Below are 22,286 nucleotides of genomic sequence, written 5' to 3' on the forward strand. Positions count from 1 at the left end.
AGCTTAAGTCAGTTTTTCAGGAAAATGCTGCCCATACTAAAAAAAAAACAAAACACAAAAGAAAAACAAATAAGCAAAAAAAAGCCAAACAAAGCACAAAACCCCTTGTTTTGAGAGCATTGTTATTTTAGTCTTGGATTACTGAAAATGACATAAGTAAGACATTTAAATTAAGACAAGTTGTTTTAGCAATTGCATTAAAATAATTGATACTGGAGCAAATGGCATGTTAAACAATATTTATTTTTTAAAAAATTAAATTGTTTCTAAGAGAGTAGTGCATGAAGTATTTTTTTCTCAAATCTGGCTGAATTAATTTATATTTTATAGGCTACTGGAGCACAGTTGTAAACAGAAATTACCACTACATTGTTTATATTGCCCAAACTGAGAGTATATTTGTAAAAGAGTTCAAAAAAAGTGAATCAAATACCTAGTAGGCTCTGTGAAATTTATGTAATTGAAAAGCAAATAGATTTATTTCATTCTGCACCTCAGATCCTATAAAGCTGATTGTTACAGGGTTTCTTAACATGTAAGAGTCTCTAGAGTACTTTGAGATTTACCCTTGATATAGTTAAATTTGTTCAATATACTTTGCTGTCATATTTAAAACATACTTGTCATGTTCATATGTAATTAATGTCAAATATTTTATGTTAACTGTCAAAACAACTGGATTTAGGAAATGCATGAAAAACTGAACAAGTCAAACTTGGAACTCAACCAAGAAATAGAGAATTTAGAAAAAGAACTGGAAGAAGAAAAATCAAAGCAATCAAAAAATGATAGCTTGGTAAGAATAAATGGAATCCTGTTTGTGTTACTATTTATTAAAAAAATATACCACAATACAAATCTCAGTGGAGAAGACAAATAAATCTCTTTGTTTTTTTTTTTAAACAAAAAATGTGTTTCCCATTTTGTGTCCCTTCATAGTCCTTGTGGCATATCAGAAAAATGACACCCAGAAAGAAAAATAATCAAAAGATGAGATCTGTGTTTACTGATTTGGCAGTAGAACCTTCTCAGTTTGAAAATTAAAATAACTTTATTAATTGCCTAGACCTTTTCAGTCAAATCTGTGGACGAAGCTATATGACAACTAATAATTTTCAGGTGGCTGAAAGTGAGGAGAGAGTGGAGTCTTTAGAGAATGAAGTAAAATCTCTCCAGTCACAGATTGATGAGGTATGTACAGTCTTCATAGTTTCTGTTTTCCAATCTTTACCTTATCTGTTTTCCATGTAGTTACTGGTGGGGTCTTTTTGGTGGTTTGTTGGTGGATTGCTTGAGTTGTTTTTTTTCTATTCGGGGTGCAGAAATAATGTGCTGTATAAACCAAGACTTTATAAGGCGCAGTACTTTTGTGTGGCTTGATTTAGCAACTTTGAATTTCATATAATGATCAGCAGTTACTGGAAAGCACAGTTACCTTGTCTTTGCTTTCTTACTCTGCAATGATACATAGTGTTGCAAAACTAGAATCAGCAAAAATTGTTGAAATTGTAGGGAAAATCTGAGAACATGTTTATAGCACAGCTAGAGAACCTAAGAATAAGTCAAATAATACCATCATGATCTCATTTATATATTCACCTATAGTGTTTAAATAACACACCTTATTTCACTTTAGGCCAAGTCCACCCTAAAAGTATATCAGATTAATACAGAGAGACTCAAGACATCTGTTCAAGATGCAGAAGATGAAAACTGTCATCTCCAGGAAAGTGAAAAGCAGGTAGGTTCTTCCTAGGTGTCCTTAGAATACCATATTTTCTTATAATACTATAAATACAATTTCTCCAAGGAGCTTGTCCTCAGATGTGTTTGTTAATCCCCGTTGTGTGTTCTGCTAAAAGAAATGACGAAGAGGACATGGTTTTAAATTGATTTTATGTTGGAATAAGTTTGTCTGAAATAGTCATGTTTTTAAAGAAGATTAATGATTAGAGTCTGTGGGGAAGCACACATAGATTTCAGTGAGAAAGAGAGCATATGGTAATGTAAGACTGATAAGAGTTTTGCTGAGACATGGAGGAAAGAAGAAAGATTTGAGCAAGTCCACAGCTAGGATCCTCTATAAAGGCACAGAGAAAATGTTTATACTTGATCTAAAAAAAAACAAAAGAAACTAAGAAATTGCAGAGTATGCAAAAGGCAGGTAAAAAATTTACTGTAGTGTCACTATCCATGAATTAATGGAAAGACAGATAAGTAGTACAACGGAACAGAAAGCTCTGTTACTTCCCAAATTTTAGCTCTTAATTTTCTTCAGTGCTGTAGCCAGATCCCAAACCTGATTATTTAAAATGTTCAGCATAAGCAGTACTTGTCCTGTGCATTAACAGGTTTTACAATTTATTTTTTTTTCCTGACAAAAAAATATTCTGTCTGGACATTAAATATTCCATGGAATGTTCTTGGTATTTTGAGGGTTTTGGTTGGGGTGTTTTGGTTGGCTTGCTTTGGTTTATTTTGGGCATTTTCTGTTGTGTTTTGTTTGTTTGTTTGATGGATATGTGCTTGTTTTCCTGATCTCCTTTTTGTCTGAATGCTAATGATAGATACCTTTGGGAGGGAGAGTGGGGGGAAAAGAGTAGAAGTACAGGCCTGTTGTGTTTTAGAAGTCATAAAAAGCTGGGGAGTGCTTTGGTCTTCTCTATCAAAACATTGTACTTATTAGACTTACTGATTCAGGAGGGGAAAAAATGGTTACTGGAAATAAATTTTCTGCAGGAGTATTTCAGCTCTGCAGAACTGTGTTATCTGTAAAACTTCCTAATTTTTTCTAATTTTAGAAGGAGTACATGTGTGTATCTATGAAAAAAAAAAGGGAACACAATTTTATAAGATGCCATGAGTGGAAAACCACTAGATTTGGGTGTTATCACTGTGAGATGAAGTTGCATAAGAATTATTTTGTTTCAGGAGTCTTTTCCACTTAATCTGTGCAATGTTTTTGTTAGTTTCTGTGGGGAGGAAGGGGCTTGTCTTGGTTGTTTATTCCAGATGTCACTGTATACTTATGTAAAGCATTTTGAGAAGCAGTACACAATTTTCATAGGGATTTTTTGTGTGTGTGTTTTTTCTTTGGTAATTTATTGGGTTCCACAAGAAAGAAGAGATTTATTTTTGTGCATGTGAAAAGATTCTTCATCTTTTATTAAAAAATAGTACTTGGAGTAAGACAATTACTCTACAGTTTACAGATACTCAGGTGGGTTAGGGGTGGGGGCATGGAAATAAGTAAACCCAACTCCTGGGATGTAATTACTAGATTCCTAGGTAAAAAGAGTAAGATTTTTTGCACTCCTTCCAAGTAAAATAGCCTGGGCATAGTTGCTTAATCACATTATTTAGGAAAAATAACTACACTTTGCTGTAAACTGAGCTTTCTTGCATTTGTTTAGTAATGTGAGAACATTTGTGTATGTTGTATTTTGCTATGCTTTCTAGCAGATAAATAACTTGATAAGACTTGATGGAACCTGATAGGGGAAGAAGGGGAAGTATTTGGTTTGCTTATTTGTATTCGCTTTTATGAGGTCCTTCTAAGCATGTGAAAGTCAGTTTGCTATATTAGAATACCTATGTCCCTTTTTTATTTTTCTTTCTTACTTTTTTTTTTAAGATGGAATTTCACTTGTGCTCAAAAGGTAACAAAGGTGTTACTTGTTCACAGAAACTAGAGTACTTTCTTCCTCTGTCCATTTGCACTAATGGGTCATAATCTTCTGGCACATCATAGCTTAAACATTCTAACAGATGTGCTGTCTCAGATTTATGATGTGTCAGAGAGAGGATTGGGCCTTTTAGTTTGAACAAGGGAACTGTTAATGAACTCCAAACTTTCTGTGCTTTGTTTTTTGCAGGAACATCAAAAATATATATTGCTTTAGCTTATTGCAAATCCTTGCTGTCTCTCTGTATTGAAATTCTTACAGGTACATAAAGTCACGGGTATTTATTTTCTCTTTGGCTTCATGATGAAGGAATCTCTTAAAGTTTAGCTTCCCTGTGAGGATGACAGTTAATGAGAAAAGTTAGTTGCCTGTGTACGTCTTCTAAGCCGTATTAGCGTAAAGAGTATTTTTGATTTATCTGTAATAACGTAGTTTGAATGAGGCTGCAAATTCATACATGGCTTTGACTGCGTGAAAAGGTGCAGTTGTCTGCCAAGTGGGGTTCACCCAATTCTAGTCACATGTTTTTTGGTTTATGCCATCTAGTTTATCTTTGATCAGTGTTCAGGCTTGCTTGTCTATTTGCATGGCAGTTCCCCTGTTTAACTACCATTTTCTGGTTTTATTTTTAGTTTAACTGGCTGTTGTCGCTCAACCTAGTTATTCCTTTCTGTACATTCACTGCTTTCAAATTGGTTGCCTGTTGTGCAATTTTCTACAATATTCTTTTGACTCTTAGGCAAAATTTTTTGTGCTGTACCCCATGTTTTTGTACTGCATGTTTTGTTTTAACAGAAATTTGCATCAGTTCAATTTTATTCTCACAATATGAAGGCATGGTTCAATTAGATAATATGTTGCAGTAGTTATTTTTAATGATCTGGTGCTTAAGTGCACTAATCCTTTTACTGCTGTAAAGTATTTTTGTGAAATGAGATTTTTCTAGGGAATGTCTAAAATATAACCTTGGAATTTACTTGTCTTTTTAGTTAACCACAGTTAATTACAAAGATACATACTAGCAGGTGTTGAATACATGCAGTTGCTGTGACTTTCTTTAACAGGGAACATTTTTTAAAAAAGAATTGTAAAAATCTAAAATCTAACAGGTATGGACAAGACTAGAAGAAATCATAGAATTGTTTGGGTTGGAAGGGACCTTAAAGATCACCTAGTTCCAAACCCCTGCCATAGTACAGTTTTACAGTTCATATGAATTTAAATAGCTTTCTAAAAAGCTTCCTGGTTTTCCTGACCTTTCCAATCTTTACCAGGTTAAAAAGACCCAGGTAGAATTTCACAAGTGTGTGTGCATATTGGAGAATGAGTGTTCTCTCCATCCATTCCCCAGTGTTTGTAGCTGTTACACAAATTGTAGCTATTTTATATCCATTGTTTTTGTCACATCAGGGTTTTTAAACTGAGTGGAGTATTAACTGAACTGTTCTTACAAACGTTTAAAAATATCCTAACAACTAATTACAGGGGAGAGCTGTTGCAGATAAATCAACTGGACAATAACATTAAAGTCTTACTTTTCAACTCTCAAGGTTTAACTGTCTTCTGTCTTGTAGTCTTATCTCTGTTAATTCTTACTGACGGGTGAGAGGTTAAAATTCTGCTTATGTACAGATAATATAGATAACAAGCTCAAGTACTATTCATCGTTGACTCTTGGTTGTGATAGACAATCAGTGCTAATCTGCTGGTTTTCTTTTTAGCTTTTACAAGAAGCTGAAGGATGGAGTGAACGATTTAGTGAATTAAATGAACAAACTAAGATGCTCGAGTCTTCTAAAGCAGATATAGAAGAAGTGCTGAAAAATAAAGAGAGTCAAGTCAAGGTAAATTATGACAGCTAGCATTAAACTAAATTATTCAGACTGATGCTAATAAAGGAGTTCCAAGAAAGTCTAACAAAGTCTCCTTGTCTAAGTATGCATTAAGCTGTTCTGGGGTTTTGTTTGCTGTCTCCATCCTCTAATGTCTTGTTTGCTGCTAAACAGAAAAGGTTGCTTAGCAGCACAATGCAGCAGTCGGATAGCTTTGGAAGCACATTAAATAAAGAAAAAACTTTCAGCTCTGATTGAGTATTTGCTTTTTTTTTGTTGTTTTTTTTTTTTATTTGGAGCTGAGAGTTGGGGGTGTATTCTTACATGTGTGTGCATACGTCATGTACCTGCTAAGCACATATGTGCTTGGCTATTTGAAAAGTTCACAAGGACACACCTGTTGACCTGCAGGTGTATGTTGCAATAGAAGAAGTCATATCAGACATCTGGGGGGGCTCACTTAATCTACAAAGGGACTAAATAAAGGACAGAACTCCTAAAAAAGTAATGGTAACTACATTTTCATTGCTGGTATTTATGTTACTCCTTGTGTTTTGTTGGGGGCTTTTTCTTAGTCGCTAACACAATACTTACTGAAGATGAAAGACTGGAGTTCAGCAATAAGAGAAGATGATGATGCTGAAGATAATCATTGGGACACAGATATAAAGGGTGAAACAGAGAATGGAGAGCATTTAGGTATGGTTTGTATAGCTTCTCATCTTTAATTTAATAGATGTTCTAGAATTACAGAGCTAACAAACTTCCAGGAAAGTTGAAGGATTAGCTTTGTAGAAGTCAGATTTTCAAAACTCAGATGTTATTCGTGTCAGACAGTTAAGTGACAGTTGGACACCTTCAGAATAACAACCTATGCTACTATTTAGTAGTGTGTGGATATAGCTAAAGCATATGCATTGCCATAGAGCAATGTAAAGACTAAGTACTCAGTCTCTTGCAGAATGACTAGCCTATATTAGTATTAAGAAGTGATTCTCAAGCATTTGTAGATGGAACTCTAGCTTTCATTTCTTCTTGAAGTTCTCTCAGCAATAGCACTGAGGGTCCTTAGAGCCTAATTTCTGCTTCCTTGTCCTTATGCAGGCGTTACTTGTTTCAGGCAGTATGATAGCAGTGGAATCAGATGAGCATAGATGTGGGTCCCCTCAAAACAGCAGCACAGAAAAGCCTTTCTCTCACCTTTTTCTTGCTGCAGCTTCTTTTTATGCTGGTGCTGATTATTCCATAAGGCATGTCACAGTAAAACTTACAGTGTGTATTCAACATCTTACTTTTAGTATGAGCATTCTAAGTCTGATTGATTGGCAATTGATTGGCAAACAAAGCACTAAAATACAAGCATAGCATATCCAAACACACACACTGCTTTTTGTTTTCTTCTTTTTCCTCCAAATCTGCTATGCCTCTCATGATATCTTGAAGAATGCTTTATTATAAAAGCAAGCTCTGTCACAAACCTTTTAGTACTTTTTATGTGATTTATTCTATTCTGTCAATCAGATGATCAGCAAAAACGAACTGTGAAGAAATTGATCTATGCTGCAAAGGTATGTGATTTTTAAGAAACGGGGGAACTAGAGGGAACATATGCATTTTTGGGGATAAGTTTAATTGCATATAGATCTCAGTAGCACAGAGTTCAGCATCTTTTAATGTTTAATTAGATATTTTTTCATGCAAAGTTTCTGGTAATCTTAAAGTGCTTAGTTTTTGATTGTTTTTGTTTGATTTTATTTTGATTGTAGTTAAATGCTTGTTTAAAGACCCTGGAAACAGAAAGAGATCAAATGTATTCAAAACTGTCTGATGAAAATAAAGCTAAAGGAGAACTTACAGGTAATTAAACGTTGTTTTGCCTTTAAATTTAATAAGGTGCTGCTTTTGCAAAGTGGTGTTACAGACCAGAACTGTTACTTCCAGGAAAAACTGAATTAAGCTTACATTAATAGCTCTACTTGATTTTTAAAATGCTTGTTTGAGTTTAAGTTGCTTAGCTATTTTAAGTATTTGATTTTAGAGGTAAAGCAATTGAAGTTGCTGAAGCACTTTGTAAATTTTGTTGTACTCTGCTGGAATATTCTAGAACATGATAGTTGTAAGTCTTAAAATAAATGGACAAAGTTGTTAATAAGTATATAATACCTTCATTGCAAAATTTCTGGACATAGTGGAGTTTTAATCTAAATTTTAAAACCATCTGTTAAAAATGGTAGCTTGTTATTAGTTTGTAATGAATGCAAGCTCAGTACTTCTTAAAATCCCAAATGCTGCATTTAGAGAATTGTACCTGAAAGCATCTTGCTCTGGTTTTTCTTTTGTTGTGTAGAACATACTGAATTAAACCTTATGAAATGAAAACACTGCCACTCTGATTCAAATTAAAGCCTGTCATTAGCTATTACTTTTATAGATAACAACCATCAGTGTAGCCATCACATTTGAATGTACTATGGTTTGGTTTCTGGGTGATGAAATGCTCTGTACAACTGTATTTTTCAGTTTTTGATAATACTTTTAACTGAGTCTTTGTGTTAGTGTGTTTCCCAAATTGATTGTAACTCTGTCCTATAAAGGTATTCAAACTTACTTTAAGCATTCTATGTTTCTTGAGAGGCATAGAAATAGTAAATAGGAAAAGAAACATGACAGATTTCAATTTGGAAAGATAAGGTAGTTAGGGTAGTAGCCCTTCAGTTACTCAGTAAGACCTGTAGGTAAATCTGCAAAAAGTGTATGATAGTACCGATTTTACTTCTGTAGCAGAGTAATCACAATAAGAGCCCTAAATGGAAATTTATAATACTGTTTTCAAAGAAGCTATGCAATTTGGAGCAAAGGCTAGATATAAGCTCAGATATGCACTAATATAGTATTGCTTATATTATTAAATCAACATAGGATCAAAGAGTTTTGTAGAATCCTAATGTACTAAAATATTGCAAATATTTTGATTTTGTAAATTATGCATTATCCTAATAATGATTATTTCTAAATTTGACAGAACGTATAGAACATCTTCAGAGTCAACAAGCTTCCTTGCAGTCTGAAAACAAACATTATGAAAGTGAAGTTCAAAAGCTTCAGCAGAAACTTAAAGTAATGACTGAACTTTATCAAGAAAATGAAATGAAATTACACAGGTGCCAGTTCCTCTTTTTATTTTCAATGTTTACTGTTTGATTTGAATGTAACTCTTTTCACTTGGGTTGCTAAAAATTACTGAAAATTTGAGTACTGCTTTCCAGAGTTTTCTGGATTGTGAAGATCCTATGAAGTTGTACATGAAGTTACATGACGTTTCAGCTTCATTTACGTTTGTGATCACAGTAATATTATAGAATTTGTTTCCGTTAAAGTAGTGGTATATTATTTTGGGACTTTTCCACAGTGAGTACAGTACAGAAACAAAGATAAAACAAGGAGTAACAAACTTTTAATCTGTGAAATAAAGGGTAAAGTTTGATTGTTAAGGTGGGAAAGGTTGATTATTTTTATTAAATTATTGACAATAATAAATTTTATTTAAAATATTACTTTTTATTAAATTATGTAGTAAGGCTATCAAAGTTACTGAAAGAATGATAAACAGTAGCTGTTTGTGAAGTATATTTTGTATAGTAAAGAGAGCTGGTAATGTCAGCAGAGGAGGGGTGCTCTTATAAAATTAAGCTTAGAATTAAAACATAGGCAAGCTGTTTTCAGTAAGCAACATAGAACCCCTGTGAATCAGGCTTTCCTCACCAAGGAGGATAGAATATGAGGGCTGTACTATCTGCCTCCCAGTCAGGATGATCATAGGAAATACGACTTACAGATTGAAATCAGAAATAAGTTAAGCTCTAGAAATAAAGTTGGGATAGGACATGTAATAATCTTCAGAAGTGTGTGTGTGTTTGTGTATGGGGAAGGGAGTGAGCAGCATACACCATTTTAGGGTCCAGTGGTAGAACTACAGTTGTACTAGCCAGAAATTATTTCTTCAAGGAGCAGACATGATCGTGAAGGCAGCAAGAGAAGCAGCACAAGTCTTGATCCTGTACTGAGCAGTGTGCAGGACCTTTTTAAGTATTATTTTCAGTAATCTGCTCTGAAATACCTATGTTTGTATAGATATTTAACATCTTTTGTAGACGGAGCAAAACCTAGAAATCCACTCCATTAACATTCGAGTTTTTAAAATGCAGGGGGGAGTGGGAAGGAACCTATTAAAAAGAAGCAATGATGGACAGTAAGAAATGAAAAATGTTAGCAGACTGTGTGGATGATATTTAAAAATACCACACTAAAGCTCAGCAAATGTATGCTGCTTATTGAAGATTTTAGAAATGCCAAAATGAGATAGCAGAATAAAAGGGGCTATTAGTATTAATAAGGCATCTTTTAAAAACAAGGGAAATAGAAAAGTGGGAAATAAAGATTGAGTAGAAGTTTATATCATATTCAAAAGATCCATTGTTTAGATAGTTTGATTATGAAGGACTGCTGTTTACAGGAAAATGACCAGCTTACCTGTTCAGGGCTGTATGCAGCAGTAGCATCCACGTGTGTTCTGCAGAATTGCCTTGTGCGTATTCTGTAGTGTGGAATGTGGGGTTTCTCTTCTGTAGTGTCCAGTAAGGCATTAAAAAGAGAGACCTGTAAAGAATATGTGTATTTTTTTAATAACTATTTTGTAATAGCTGATAACAACCTTTTTTCTTGTCTGGAAAGCTTTTTACGTTAAAATGTAAAAGAAGTACCATAACAAATCACTGAAAGTTAGTGCAGTTTGGGTTTTATTTTGATTTGATTTGATTTGTATCTGCTTCCCTCCTGCCCCATATAGAAATATTCTTTGGTAATGTGCATTGTCTTCCAGAATCCTTTTAGGAACAGTGGTAATCTAATTGTGTAATATAGAACAGCTAATGGACTGAATAAACTGATAGGAATACAAACTAGTGCTATTTATGCCACTTCATATGCTGCCTATAAAACTCTTTATCTGGATACATATCATGTATTCATCATACATTCTTGACAGACCAATGACAAAATTGTTGACTTGAAACAGAATTAACCATAGTTTTTGATTTTTCTTAAAGAAAGCTGACAGTAGAAGAGAGAGAACGCCTACAGAAGGAAGAAAAGCTTTCTAAAATAGATGAAAAAATAAATCATGCTGCTGAAGAACTGAACAGCTACAGGTAATTACAGATTGCAGTTGCTGTAATCACTTGTTCTAAAGTGAACAAAAGGCAATAGAGAATTAATAAAAACACCATCATAAGTGAATGTATTTTCTTCCAGTTTCTTGTGCTCTGTGTGTGTGTGTTATGTGCTGGTTTATGTGTAATAATGCATACTAAGGAAGTTTTTGCTTTGCTAAAAAATTAGGGTATTTAAGACCATTAGCAACATTTTTTTCCATTAGAATGCTAATTGTATTGACATGTTAGCTTTAATGGAATGGTAGAAGTGGTCTTTAGTTCCTTTTACTGAACAGAGATAAAAATACAAAGTTAGGAAGAATACTGTGAGGTAAATACAATGTTCAGTTTTCCTAACATGTATGTTTTATAGTTACAGTATTCTTTTTCTGTATGTCTGAGCTTTTAAAATAGTACTGTTGTTTAGAAATTCTTTGGTAAAATGTGGGAATATTTTCTGTAGTTTGGTTTGGGGTTTTGTTTTTTATTTACTGCTTGGCTCTGTTTTGTGTTACACCAGCTGTTTATCTCTAATTTGTTTCTGTTGTTTCTGGAACTATGGCATCATTCTTCAATCTGCAATGCGTATTCCCCACCTTCCTTCAATGTTTATGCAGTATTGACTCCAACTGAAACATACTGATTAACAATGCTTCCTGAAGTGTTGATTAGATTAATTCTGTCTCTACAATGTAAAATTCTTGAGGATATTCTTCAGTGTTCATACAGGAAGACAGAATTCGCCCTTATGATTTACTTAGAATTTTCATTTATCCCATGGGCCTAAGTGACAATACTGTGTTTTGGATTAAAAAAAAAAACAGACTTAATTATAGCATTATGTTTACCATTGTGTTTACTGTATATAAAATTACTTTCCTCCACATTTTATTACAATGTTATAAACCTTAATTTTGTTACAGAGAGCGAGCAAAAGATCTTGAAGACGAGCTAGAAAGAACCATTCGTTCTTACCAGAATCAGGTATATGCTGTGTGTTACTTACCATCTAAGCCAAGTAGATGGGATCTTACTGCAACTGAAATACCACTTTCAGTGAGGTTGTGATACTGTTTGGCTTGATTTTGTTGAGTGTTTTTTTTGCCATTCACTCCCCCCAGCGCTGTCATCTGGTTCTGACTGCCACAATTTCACAGCAGAGATCACCAGATAACTTTGACATTTAGATATCTCATTATAAATTATCCACACACATTAAATTTATGAATAAGAGCATATACTCAGTCTGAAGTTCTCTTGTTTTACATGGATAATGATCTAATGAATCTCTCTTTCACAGATTACTTCACATGAGAAAAAAGCTCATGATAATTGGGTATGTTCCAACTACTGACTTTTCTAAACTTTGTGTGTCTTCCACGATTTGAATAGCTTGCTTTATCCATTTTTTGTTTCTTATTAAAAACAGATAATCAAAATTAGCCTGTCACCAACACAAAAGCATGTTAAAAATACTTATATAAAACAGTTGGAATAATTAAGCCAGCTACCTATGAGCATAGTACACTGATGTTACAGTATTATTTGCTGTAGCAATAAATCTGCCGAAATAACGTTACCATTTAACAAGTGTGTGACATTTTTCTAATAATAAAAATGTTTGGCCTTGTTTCAGTGCCATTTTGGTATTTTCCCTGGATGTACTTCACTCGTTTTATCTACTAATAGAAAACATTATGTCCTGTGAGAACAGCGTGTTCCATTGACAGCTTCCTAAGAATGTTGCTGCAAAATCCATTTTTACCTGTTCTTCCAAACAGGAAACCTCAAAATATCTCCTGACTAGTACATTCTGCAGTTTCACAGAGTGGTCTGTATAAGATAGAATCCTGTTAAAAGCTGTGGTACTTCATGGTCATAATTTTACAGTGTTTACTATCCGATTTTAAAATAAAAATTTATTTTATAAAATCTGAGACTTTAAATCTTGCACATATTCTGTAGAAGCTAAAAGCAGCTATAGCCAAAGAATTTTATTTCTGCAGTTTTAAGAACCTGCAGGAAAGCCATGTCATTCCTCAAAAATTTGGATAATAGAGCTGCTACTGTCATTTGGTGACAGATCTGAGGCTCTATTTCACACGCTTTATACGCAAGTCATATCTTGTGAAAATAGAGTCCACACACTTAAGATAGAAAAAAAAGTCTTGGACCTAGGACCTGTCACATATATGAAGCATTTAATTACTAAATAGCAATATCTAAGCATCTGACTTTTGTCCCTTCCCAAAGCTTGCAGCCCGAGCAGCTGAAAGACACCTCAGTGATATAAAAAAAGAAAATGCACATAACAGACAAAAGTAAGTGCACTCCCGATCTAACTGTGAACAAGTACAATTTGGCATGTGAGTATGTTCTGGACTGATGCAGTTTGATGTTTTCTAGACCTGTGTTAATCAGTAGTGGCCTAAACAGTGCAGAGGGAGTGTAGTGTTCCACTGGAGTTCTGAAAGGGAGTCATTTGAGCATTCCTGTAATGATAACATGTAAGAAAGCAAGAACTTAAGAACTATGAAAAGGATTGAAATGTTTCAGGAATGAAGCAGAATGTAGTACTGGGACTCAAGGACTTTAGGAGTGGGTTTGTTTATTTGTTTGTTTTAAATAAGTATGTTTCTACCACGTGTTGTGGTTACCTAGTGATTTTACAGCTTATGTATCTGAGAAGTTAATACTGGGCTAACCAGTCAGGTGGTGGTGGTTGGGAGGAACCTTTAGGTGTGAAGTTAACCAATACTTGGAATGCAGTTTAGAGTGCTCATGACAGTAATATCACGCTAGGAAATGTGATATCTAACATGCCACTTTGACTTCTGAATTACAGTTTAAATACAGCAGCATAGAGAAATACTTTCAGGAGCTCTTAAGTTTAGAGTTCTGTGACATCCTTGTCTTTCTTCATTTTATTCAGGAAATATGTTGCTTCATTAACCCTTTAAAATGGAAAACCCAGCAGTAAACAGTGCAGGCCAATAAAACTTTTGCACTTCTTGGTTATTTACTACTTTTTTGTTGTTTATTTGCAGATTAACTGAAGCAGAATTTAAACTTGATCTTTTAGAAAAAGATCCTTATGCTCTTGATGTTCCAGCTAGACTATTTGGCAGAGGTACAGTATTGAATTGTAATTGTTTGAAAACTGTCTTGGCCATGTGTATGTACAAGTAACAGTCATTTAGAAAGAATTGTTGGGTAATAAGTGGCTCTAGGTCATGTTGAGTATTTTGTTGAAACTAAGAGCGTTTGTAGTGTTCATGAGAGTAGACTGGGAACATGATACAGATGTGTAGAGCACAATTTTCATTTCACCTTTACAATTTAGTTTTCAACTTCACCTGAGAAGTTAATTATACAATTTGTTAAACTAAATATTGTGAACTTGAGTATTTTGTTTTAACTGTTCCAGAGCATTCCCCATATGGACCCTCACCAATGGGCCGGCCTTCATCTGAAACAAGAGCTTTTCTTTCTCCTCCAACTTTATTGGAGGGTCCTTTAAGGCTTTCACCTATGCTTCCAGGTGGAGGAGGAGGAAGAGGTACAATTCTTAAACTTGAAAATCTATCTATTCTGGATTTCTCTCTCCTCTACTATAAATCTGTCACACCTTTTCCTCTTGCTGGTGACAAAAAGTATTAAAACATCTAATTCAATATAAACAGTTGATTGGACAAATTCTCCCTGTTTTTCAACTTGCTTCTAAAGCTTTCTAATGAAAGAGTACAATGGAACATACAGTTGTTACTAGTATTAGGTTAGATAGTGGATTCGCTTTAGAAGCATAGATTGAGGAAAGTGGAAAGCCAGACATAATCAGTCTTGGGTTATTTCTTGGACAGATGGGGTTCTGCTGAAATAGACTTGTGATTTTAATGTAAACAAGATTAGCTTTCTGAAGAAAGAGTACTGCCTCTTTTATCTCATTAAGTCTGCATTTGGCAAGAGGAGAGAGTACCTGTGTTGGCAAAAACATTTAATTTTACTGGGGGTCATGATGATTGTTTTCCTCCCTTTGTTCTAAATTTGAGGCAGTCATTATATGTGGAGACATTTTCTTTCCTACTGATAAAAGGTACCAAGAAGGTTTTCTGTAAGGAGTAAAATTCAGAGATTGAAGAGTAGGTAAAAGCAAGCTGTGGTGTCATGGGTTGTAAGGGAAGAAAAAACACTGTTCATGTTTTTGATGTTGATGGAGATAATGTAGATAAATGCTAGAGTGGAGTTCAGCATCTGTTACAGGTAATAAAGAAGATACTGTTTATTTTACTGTTAAACCCATTGAAGCCTGTACATGTTTCCTGGGAAATATGTATAACTGTCTCTCCTGTAAGGATTTAATTAATCAACATTGATTTTTAAAAGACCAGCATGAACTATTTATTTAATTCTTTGTAAAAAGTGTATCTGGGTGCATATGGAAATTGATTAATTTTCTAAGTCGGAAAAGTTTGAGATTCAGTGTTCAACTGTAGCTGTACCACACACAATGAAAATCATATTTGACAATTTATTTGTAGAGAGGCAGCAAGTAATGAAACTGAGCTGTCCAATGTATCTTATAAATGTAGCTCAGCTGTTCCTGGTCAGGAAGAGTAAAAACTGTATTTCAGGATGCAGTATTAGCAAGGAAAGAGACTATGCAAAGACATAACCACTGCCCGTTTCACAGTCATGCACTAATGTAACTTGTGCAGATTAAACAAATGATGCGTTTAAATAATGGCAGCTGCAGGGTAATTATACTGCTCATCTCACTTTACACAAGACATGAAATGGCGTCAAATTTGGGTTGAATTTTAGGATAGAGAATGAGACCAGAATTCAGTATTTTTGTAATTCTTCAGACCTGTTCTATTTTAAAGGAAGCTTGCAACCTAAAATCACTCGTTGTTACACTTCCGCTTGCACCTGCTTCTGTGTTGAGCAAGTGTGTTCTTATTATTTTCTTGAATAAAGAATTAGAACCGGAAGTGTTGAATGTAATGTGGATGTTTTGTTATGATGATGGTATTAACTGTCAGTGTGCTAATTTTTGGTTTAGCAGCAGGTTTTTAAGTACTGAGGAAATGATTTCTCATGAGGGCAGTAGTTTCTCTGATTTGAATAAATTGAAACTCTTAAATTATTATTAAAAAAAATAAAGGCAGATACTCTAGATTTAGTTCAACAGGAGTGCAAATGTTTTAATTCCGAACCAGCCTTTTAAACACTTCGAGTAAACATAACTGGTCATCAGCAAACAGATGGAGAGTCCTGTGGAGCCATGCGCCTCTCATATGTTGACAGTGTTGGTGTTCCTTGATTTGTTTTACTATTTTCAGTCTTAAGGAAGAAAGCCTTAATAGAGGATTTAAAATACCTTCATAAAGAGCTATCTGTTTCTTCGATTAGGATCCAGAGGACCAATGTATGAAGCTGGTGATGAAAGAGGAGAGCTGAGTTCTGATCCCCACAGACCACCTTCAGATACTGGATCCCTATCTCCTCCTTGGGATAGAGAACGCAGACTAATTCTGCCTCCACCAGGTACAAAAATCTGCTTAGCTGCTGTATCTATGAAAAAATAGAGTTATTGACTTTCAGTGTATATAATTAAGTATGTTTTGCTTAAAAATATGAAATGTTTTCTTGGAACTGCATGTGCAACTCCACTGGAAAGGTTTTTTATAGTAGTTTTTTTCCTCTTTGAATAGAGTGGTTCACTTGCACTTCTATGCTATCTTTTAAATCTATATTGGTACTAGCAGTGTACTGTCAACTGTTCAGTTTCATCATTTTACTGAGAGTTTTAGTGCATCAGAAGACTTGTCTGGGCTGGATAATTTGTAAGAAATCTGAGAAAGTAAAAACTTTCAATCGTACATTAGCTTTAAATGAATAAATAGAAGGTAGGTAATGTTGGAAAATACTATGTTTTTCAAACAAACATTTATATTAATAGTACAAGAGTACTGTGGTACAGTCGACCTGTTTGACATGTTTTCATGTTGATACTGCCTCTTTGATAATTAACAATAAAATTAGTCTTAGCTCACTTCTTCAGCTAAACATCTGTATTGCATATTATCACTCAAGGAAGACAGACATGAATCAAAAAGAATACTACTGATATTTCTCAAGTAAACAATGCAGGGGAAAGGACAATGTTCCTGTATACCTATAGTAAAGTAGAAAAAAATGCTACAAAAGTTAAAGCTAAACAAATAAATAAGGTAAAGTACACAGATTACAGTGCCTCAATTGCTAGATACAGCAAGCAATATTGTAGTTGCTACACTTTTGTGTGAAAGCACGATTATAAAACTCAAAGTCCACTCTGGAACAGTTTCACATTTGCCAGATCTGATCTGTTGACATGATAACTGCAGAGAGGTTGTCTCATTTTGTTGACCTGAGCTGTGTTCTTACCCTATCTTTGTACTTGGATCTCATTCATATATTTTTTGCCTTGTAGCTTGCATGATTGAGTGCTACACCTGATGCTAGGAAGTTGGTGAAAACACATTATAGCACTATGAAACGTAACAGAAAACAGCACTTTTATCTAAGAATGGCTTAATATGCATAGTGCCTTATTTTGCTTTTCACCTTCATTGCTATGCTGAACTTTTCATTTCAAGGCCTGTTTATAAGGTAGACAGTTGTAACTTTTGAAATGCTACTGTGTTAAACCAAAGTATCAATGAACTTTTGCAGCTCTTAGAAACAAGCTATACTATATACTTGGTGGGATCCTGTGTCGTTGTTTTAGGACTTGTTTACTTACCCTGATTAATAGTGACTTTGGATATTTACAAAAGCATAACATATCCAGAGATTTTTGCTGGCCTAAAATTGTATGGAATGGGGGCATCAGTCTTCACTGATCTGTTTTGCAATTTCTTCAATGTTAGGTGAGCCTTATGCTGATCCAGTTCTTCCTCCTCGAAGACAAGAAAGATTTTTCCCTAATCCTCCAAACACTGGAAGACTTTCTGGACCAGCAGAACTACGAGCTTACAATGTGCAGTCTTTTGATAAAACAGGTGGGAATTGCTTCCATGGTACTATCAACTGGTAGCTCACAGTGCAGTTGCCCTCAACTTAATCACACATTTCACTGACCCAAGTACCATTTGTTTTAAATTGACTGATTACATAAATTCTAGTTTTGTGGTACTTAGCAACAGCCAGAAGCGCAGAGGCAAAGTTTTGGTGACTTAAACCTCATCACTGAAACAGTTTTAAGAGCTTTAAGCCCTAATTCTTATTAAGCAGTTTTCATCCTTATGTAATGCCTAGTAAGTCACATGTGTCTGATTCATCAGCTAGGCTGAAGACATTAAATCACAACAGAAACTTTGCCACATAGCATTCAGCTACTGATACAATTAGAAGTGAGTTACCGTATTTGCTGCCCAGTAGGAGAGAGAACCTTTGTTACTTGGTGTAATGATGTAAGAACTGGGAACGCTGAGTTCTGTTTCAGGTTGAAGATTCAGGTTTTACAGTGAATTGTTCTCTACTGGAAGCCAGTTCTGTTTCTGTATTGCCAGTCACCTTCCTACCCTCTTTCCCAAGCCAAGAAAGCTTGGGAAAGCCGTTTTCCCAAGCCAAGAAATCTGGAGAGGGACTTCTTACAAGGGCATGTAGTGATAAGACGAGGACAAATGGCTTTAAACTGAGACAGGGAAGATTTAGATTAGATATTAGGAAGATGTTCTTTACTGTGAGGGTGATGAGACACTGGAACAGGTTGCCCAGAGAAGTTGTGGCTGCCCCATCCCTGGCAGTGTTCAAGGCCAGGCTGGATGTGGCTTTGAGCTGCCTGGTCTTGTGGAAGGTGTCCCTGCCTGTGGAAAGGGGTTTTGAGCTAGGTGATCTCTAAGGTCCCTTCCAGCCCAAACCATTCCATGATTCTCTCTGGTTCACTTCTCACTTCGGTTTTCTAATGCTTTGTGTTCCACTGAGGTCTCTCTTCTAGCACCTGGATGCTGACTGAGAAGCAGGAGAGGTGTGCTTTCTTTGCACTCACTTGTTGCATCCATTTTTACCCTTTTGTTCAGCTGCTGGCAAGCAACAATTAAAAAAAAGATCCCCAACAATGTAAAAGCTGTATTCAATTCTTAGGCAGTTCAAAACCTACTTAATGGAAACAGGGTTTTGGATAATCTTACTGCCGGCATTTAGCAGTCATTAAGTGTATGTGAATGTTGCTTTTTAGAGACATGCAATTTCACTAGACTTGGGTATTTGTAAAAAATAGCAAAAAAACCCTCCAACAAATTAAACCCCCCACCCCACAGAGTCTGACCGCAGAACAGTAGCGTGTCTGTTGGTACTGAAATCCAGGCTCCAACTCGAAGGAGAAAGTTATTTAAAGTGAACACACCAGTACGTGTTTCCCTAAGCTGAGGTGGCTAACTCTACAGAAGCATTCAACTTGAAGCAGGTACCTGGAGCAGGAAATGTCTCATCAGAAAGGTTAAAGCTTGACAGAGCTCATGAGCAACTTTCCAGGGATTTAAAATGGAAAGTGTTGTGCACTATCAGGGCATGAATATTCTCCACATGACAGAGAGTTTAAATGCTTCAGATAGTTAACTAGCAGTATCTTTAACAAAGGCAGCACCTGCTTGAAGTGACAAGGCAGATTTTTGGAAAAGACCTGTGCATTAAGAAAAGAACTTTGTTTGCTTCAAAGGAGAAGGAATACAACATGTAGATGAAAAATCTGTCACTTGTTAGAAGTGTGGTTTCAGTCTTGTGCTTTTTAGTGTTGTCTTGATTGAGGCAGAAGTAGAAGAAATCTGGATTTATTAAATCTCAGGTTTTGGTTTTTTTTCTGGGGTTTTTAATTTTTTAATTTATTTTTTGAGAAAGGAGTACCTTTAGTGTCCATCTTTAGTATCTTTGTATCCAGTCAGACTCTCTTCTGACAATTCCATTTAATAATTTTCTCCAGTTACCAAAAATACTTGTTCTCAGGGAAGTATAAAGGTAAAAATGCTGACGTTCCTATTTTCTTCTTATTTCTGAGTGCTCATCCAGAACTGGTGTAGTTATCAAAGTCTCCTTGATGTTTAGCCACTAAGGAAGGAACCAGGTTTTGTCAGACTTGAATGGGATTGCTGTCAAGCTCTATGCCAAGAGCCTATCAAAGGGCAGTCCCAGAATGGGATTTCTACCAAAGGAATGAAGTAGTATCCAGGAGGGAGGGGAAGAATGGAGCTGTGACAGTAATGTTAAGATATATTGCTAGGAAAGTGCATTTATAACTTCTAAAAATAGTAAAATGGAAGAAAAAGCCTTATTTGGATACAGGAAACTACTTTTGAAAAAGCTGCAACCTTATAATCCTTGTGCAGCTTGTACAGAAGGTGGGAGTAAATACTCCGGCTTAGCTTTGTGTTCCTCAGTTGTCTTTTAGGCCGCCTGCAGAACAGTTTCTGGGTACAGCAATATTTTTCTCTGTAATTTTTTTTTCTCTCCTTGCCCATGTATCCTGATTCCAGAAAAACAATGCTGAAAAATACAGAAATGGGTGGTGGAGGAGCTCTGCACTGAGTAACATGTTTAACTTTTGCATGCAGATGGACAAACATCTTCTGAAAATAGCCCACGAACAGAACCAAGTGGAAATGGGATGAAAGACCATTCTAACCTTAGTGTAAGTAACTAAAAGAAACTTGATTTTATGCAAAATAGCTAGGAAGTACCTAGGAAAACTTGTCTCCAGTACATCAGTCACATTACATTGCACTGTGCAGTCCAAATTATAAAATGATACGTATACTTTTATCACAGCACTTAGTGTCTGGTGAATTAATTTTGGTGTATGACTAATTAAAACCCAAAAGATTAAAGTAAGGCCAATGCACATAGATAGCCTTGCTCAGGATTATGCTGTAGCTGAGGAAGAGTTGAAACTAGCTGTTACCAAGTGTGCCAGCCTACATTGAAGTGGGCCTGATAGGGTTGGAGGTATTCCTTTCCTTAGCCTTTTCTTTTAAGCTAACTTCCCTGTTTTCACTGTGTTGCAGAATTCACTACCTGATCAGTCACTGGCATCTGAAGGTGATACTGTCAGTTCAGGGTTTGCTCCTCCACCTTTCCCTCCAGTCAGACCTCCAATGATGCCTGTGGATCCTAGAGCACCTTTAATGCGACGGGGACCCCCTTTTCCTCCTCCTCCTCCTGCTGGCATGTATGGACCACGTGAATGTTTTCCAGTACCAGACTTCGGGATGCCACGCCCTCCACTGCCAAGTAGGTAGCTTTTGTCAGCATTTCCTTCAAGTTGATGCACATCAGTGCTTTGTGCAGGTAGTGAGTAACCACGCTGGGTGAACACTTATACCTTCACTTGCACGTACTTTGCCTCATTTCAGCCAACTCGGAGCATCTTTCCTGATTAAGGTTAATTGCACTTTCTTTTTCACAGTTGCTCACGTTCGTTGATAAAAATTTTTACAGATAGCTTTGGCTGGAAAAGACACATACTCCTCGGCATTTAAAGGGTTATCGTTTGGAGTAGGAAAGCAAGTAGATGGTTTCCTTAATTCTTTTCCTCCTACAAGGTTGCATCATATATAGATCTTGAAAGTTTTCAGCCTTTAGCTTTGACTCAGTGCCCATGCAAAGGCAGGCATTTGGGACATATCAGACTGAAGGGCTTCTTTCTGCCTCCTGCTGTTCTCTGATTAATCTGTGAAGAACTAAACTGTCTGTCTCCCAAAACAGAGGGGAGGTATGACAGCCAAGGGCTGCTAGAGCAGACCAAAGGGTATGGTGGCAGCAGCAACCCATTAACAGTGACTGGCTGCTGCTGTGAGCCTGTCACAGGTAACTATGGAGAAAAGTGATTGTTTTGTCCTCCTCCTTCCTTTGTCTCTTGGAAGCTTAGACCTAAGTCTACTTTGCCCACTACTTTTACTCCACCTAGTTCTGTGGGTCAGTGCTGAGCAGCAGTAGCATGGGGTGGGAGGAGCAAGGATGTTGTTAGTGTGGTACTAACTGGACTGCTCTTATTATCCCACAGTAAGAAATCCTTTTCCAGTGAGATCTTATCCTCACTATCCACCACCTCCTCCTGAAAACAGAGTTGAGCCACCTCAGTCAAATTCATCAGCAGTAGAACAACCTGACCCACAGCAGACTTGACAGTCATTTGAGTGCTGTGCTGAACTCTTACTGTACTCTACAGCTGGCATCTCTCCTTATGTTAAGTAACCATTGTTACTTAGGTTTTGCTCAAATTGAAGCTTAATAGAAAATCTTCAGGATAGTGTTTTGTAAATAAAGAATGAAATAACTATGAATATTGTGAATAAGTGATTTCCATTGTACAATAGCCATTTTTAAATTATTTCTAACTTGACTAATCTCAAAGGCGTATACATTTAAATTATGTGAACCATGTTTTAAAAGTCCAGCTGCTTTTGTCCTTGTTTAGCTGAACAGGGACTCTCTCTGCATGCCAAAAGTGATGGTTGCAGCTTTATGAATAGATGTGAAAACAAACTGAAACAGTTAATAAAAGTCTACTGAAAATGAAA

At 35.8% G+C, this 22,286-nt stretch overlaps 1 protein-coding gene across 3 annotated transcripts in view; it reads left to right on the forward strand.

Annotated features, from left to right (window-relative positions):
- Nucleotides 1-22,286, forward strand: part of MIA2 (MIA SH3 domain ER export factor 2) — a 35,466-nt gene extending 13,180 nt beyond the window's left edge. For 2 of the 3 annotated variants that reach the window (XM_062623950.1, XM_062623968.1), the window contains 19 exons: nt 686-796; nt 1,120-1,191; nt 1,637-1,741; nt 5,408-5,530; nt 6,094-6,217; nt 7,040-7,086; nt 7,285-7,375; nt 8,541-8,679; nt 10,624-10,725; nt 11,652-11,712; nt 12,029-12,064; nt 12,982-13,049; nt 13,776-13,858; nt 14,156-14,287; nt 16,141-16,275; nt 17,643-17,774; nt 20,322-20,398; nt 20,772-20,997; nt 21,770-22,286. In XM_062623950.1, coding sequence (XP_062479934.1) covers nt 686-796; nt 1,120-1,191; nt 1,637-1,741; nt 5,408-5,530; nt 6,094-6,217; nt 7,040-7,086; nt 7,285-7,375; nt 8,541-8,679; nt 10,624-10,725; nt 11,652-11,712; nt 12,029-12,064; nt 12,982-13,049; nt 13,776-13,858; nt 14,156-14,287; nt 16,141-16,275; nt 17,643-17,774; nt 20,322-20,398; nt 20,772-20,997; nt 21,770-21,891 — 1,986 coding nt within the window. In that variant the 3' untranslated portion in view covers nt 21,892-22,286. The remainder of the gene's footprint in view (nt 1-685; nt 797-1,119; nt 1,192-1,636; nt 1,742-5,407; nt 5,531-6,093; nt 6,218-7,039; nt 7,087-7,284; nt 7,376-8,540; nt 8,680-10,623; nt 10,726-11,651; nt 11,713-12,028; nt 12,065-12,981; nt 13,050-13,775; nt 13,859-14,155; nt 14,288-16,140; nt 16,276-17,642; nt 17,775-20,321; nt 20,399-20,771; nt 20,998-21,769) is intronic. The other variant, XM_062623960.1, reaches the window with a different exon arrangement.

The sequence above is a fragment of the Pezoporus occidentalis genome, unplaced genomic scaffold (genome assembly GCF_034315485.1).
Source record: "Pezoporus occidentalis ecotype Australia unplaced genomic scaffold, CSIRO_AGI_Poc_V1 ctg108, whole genome shotgun sequence".
Lineage (NCBI taxonomy): Eukaryota > Metazoa > Chordata > Aves > Psittaciformes > Psittacidae > Pezoporus > Pezoporus occidentalis.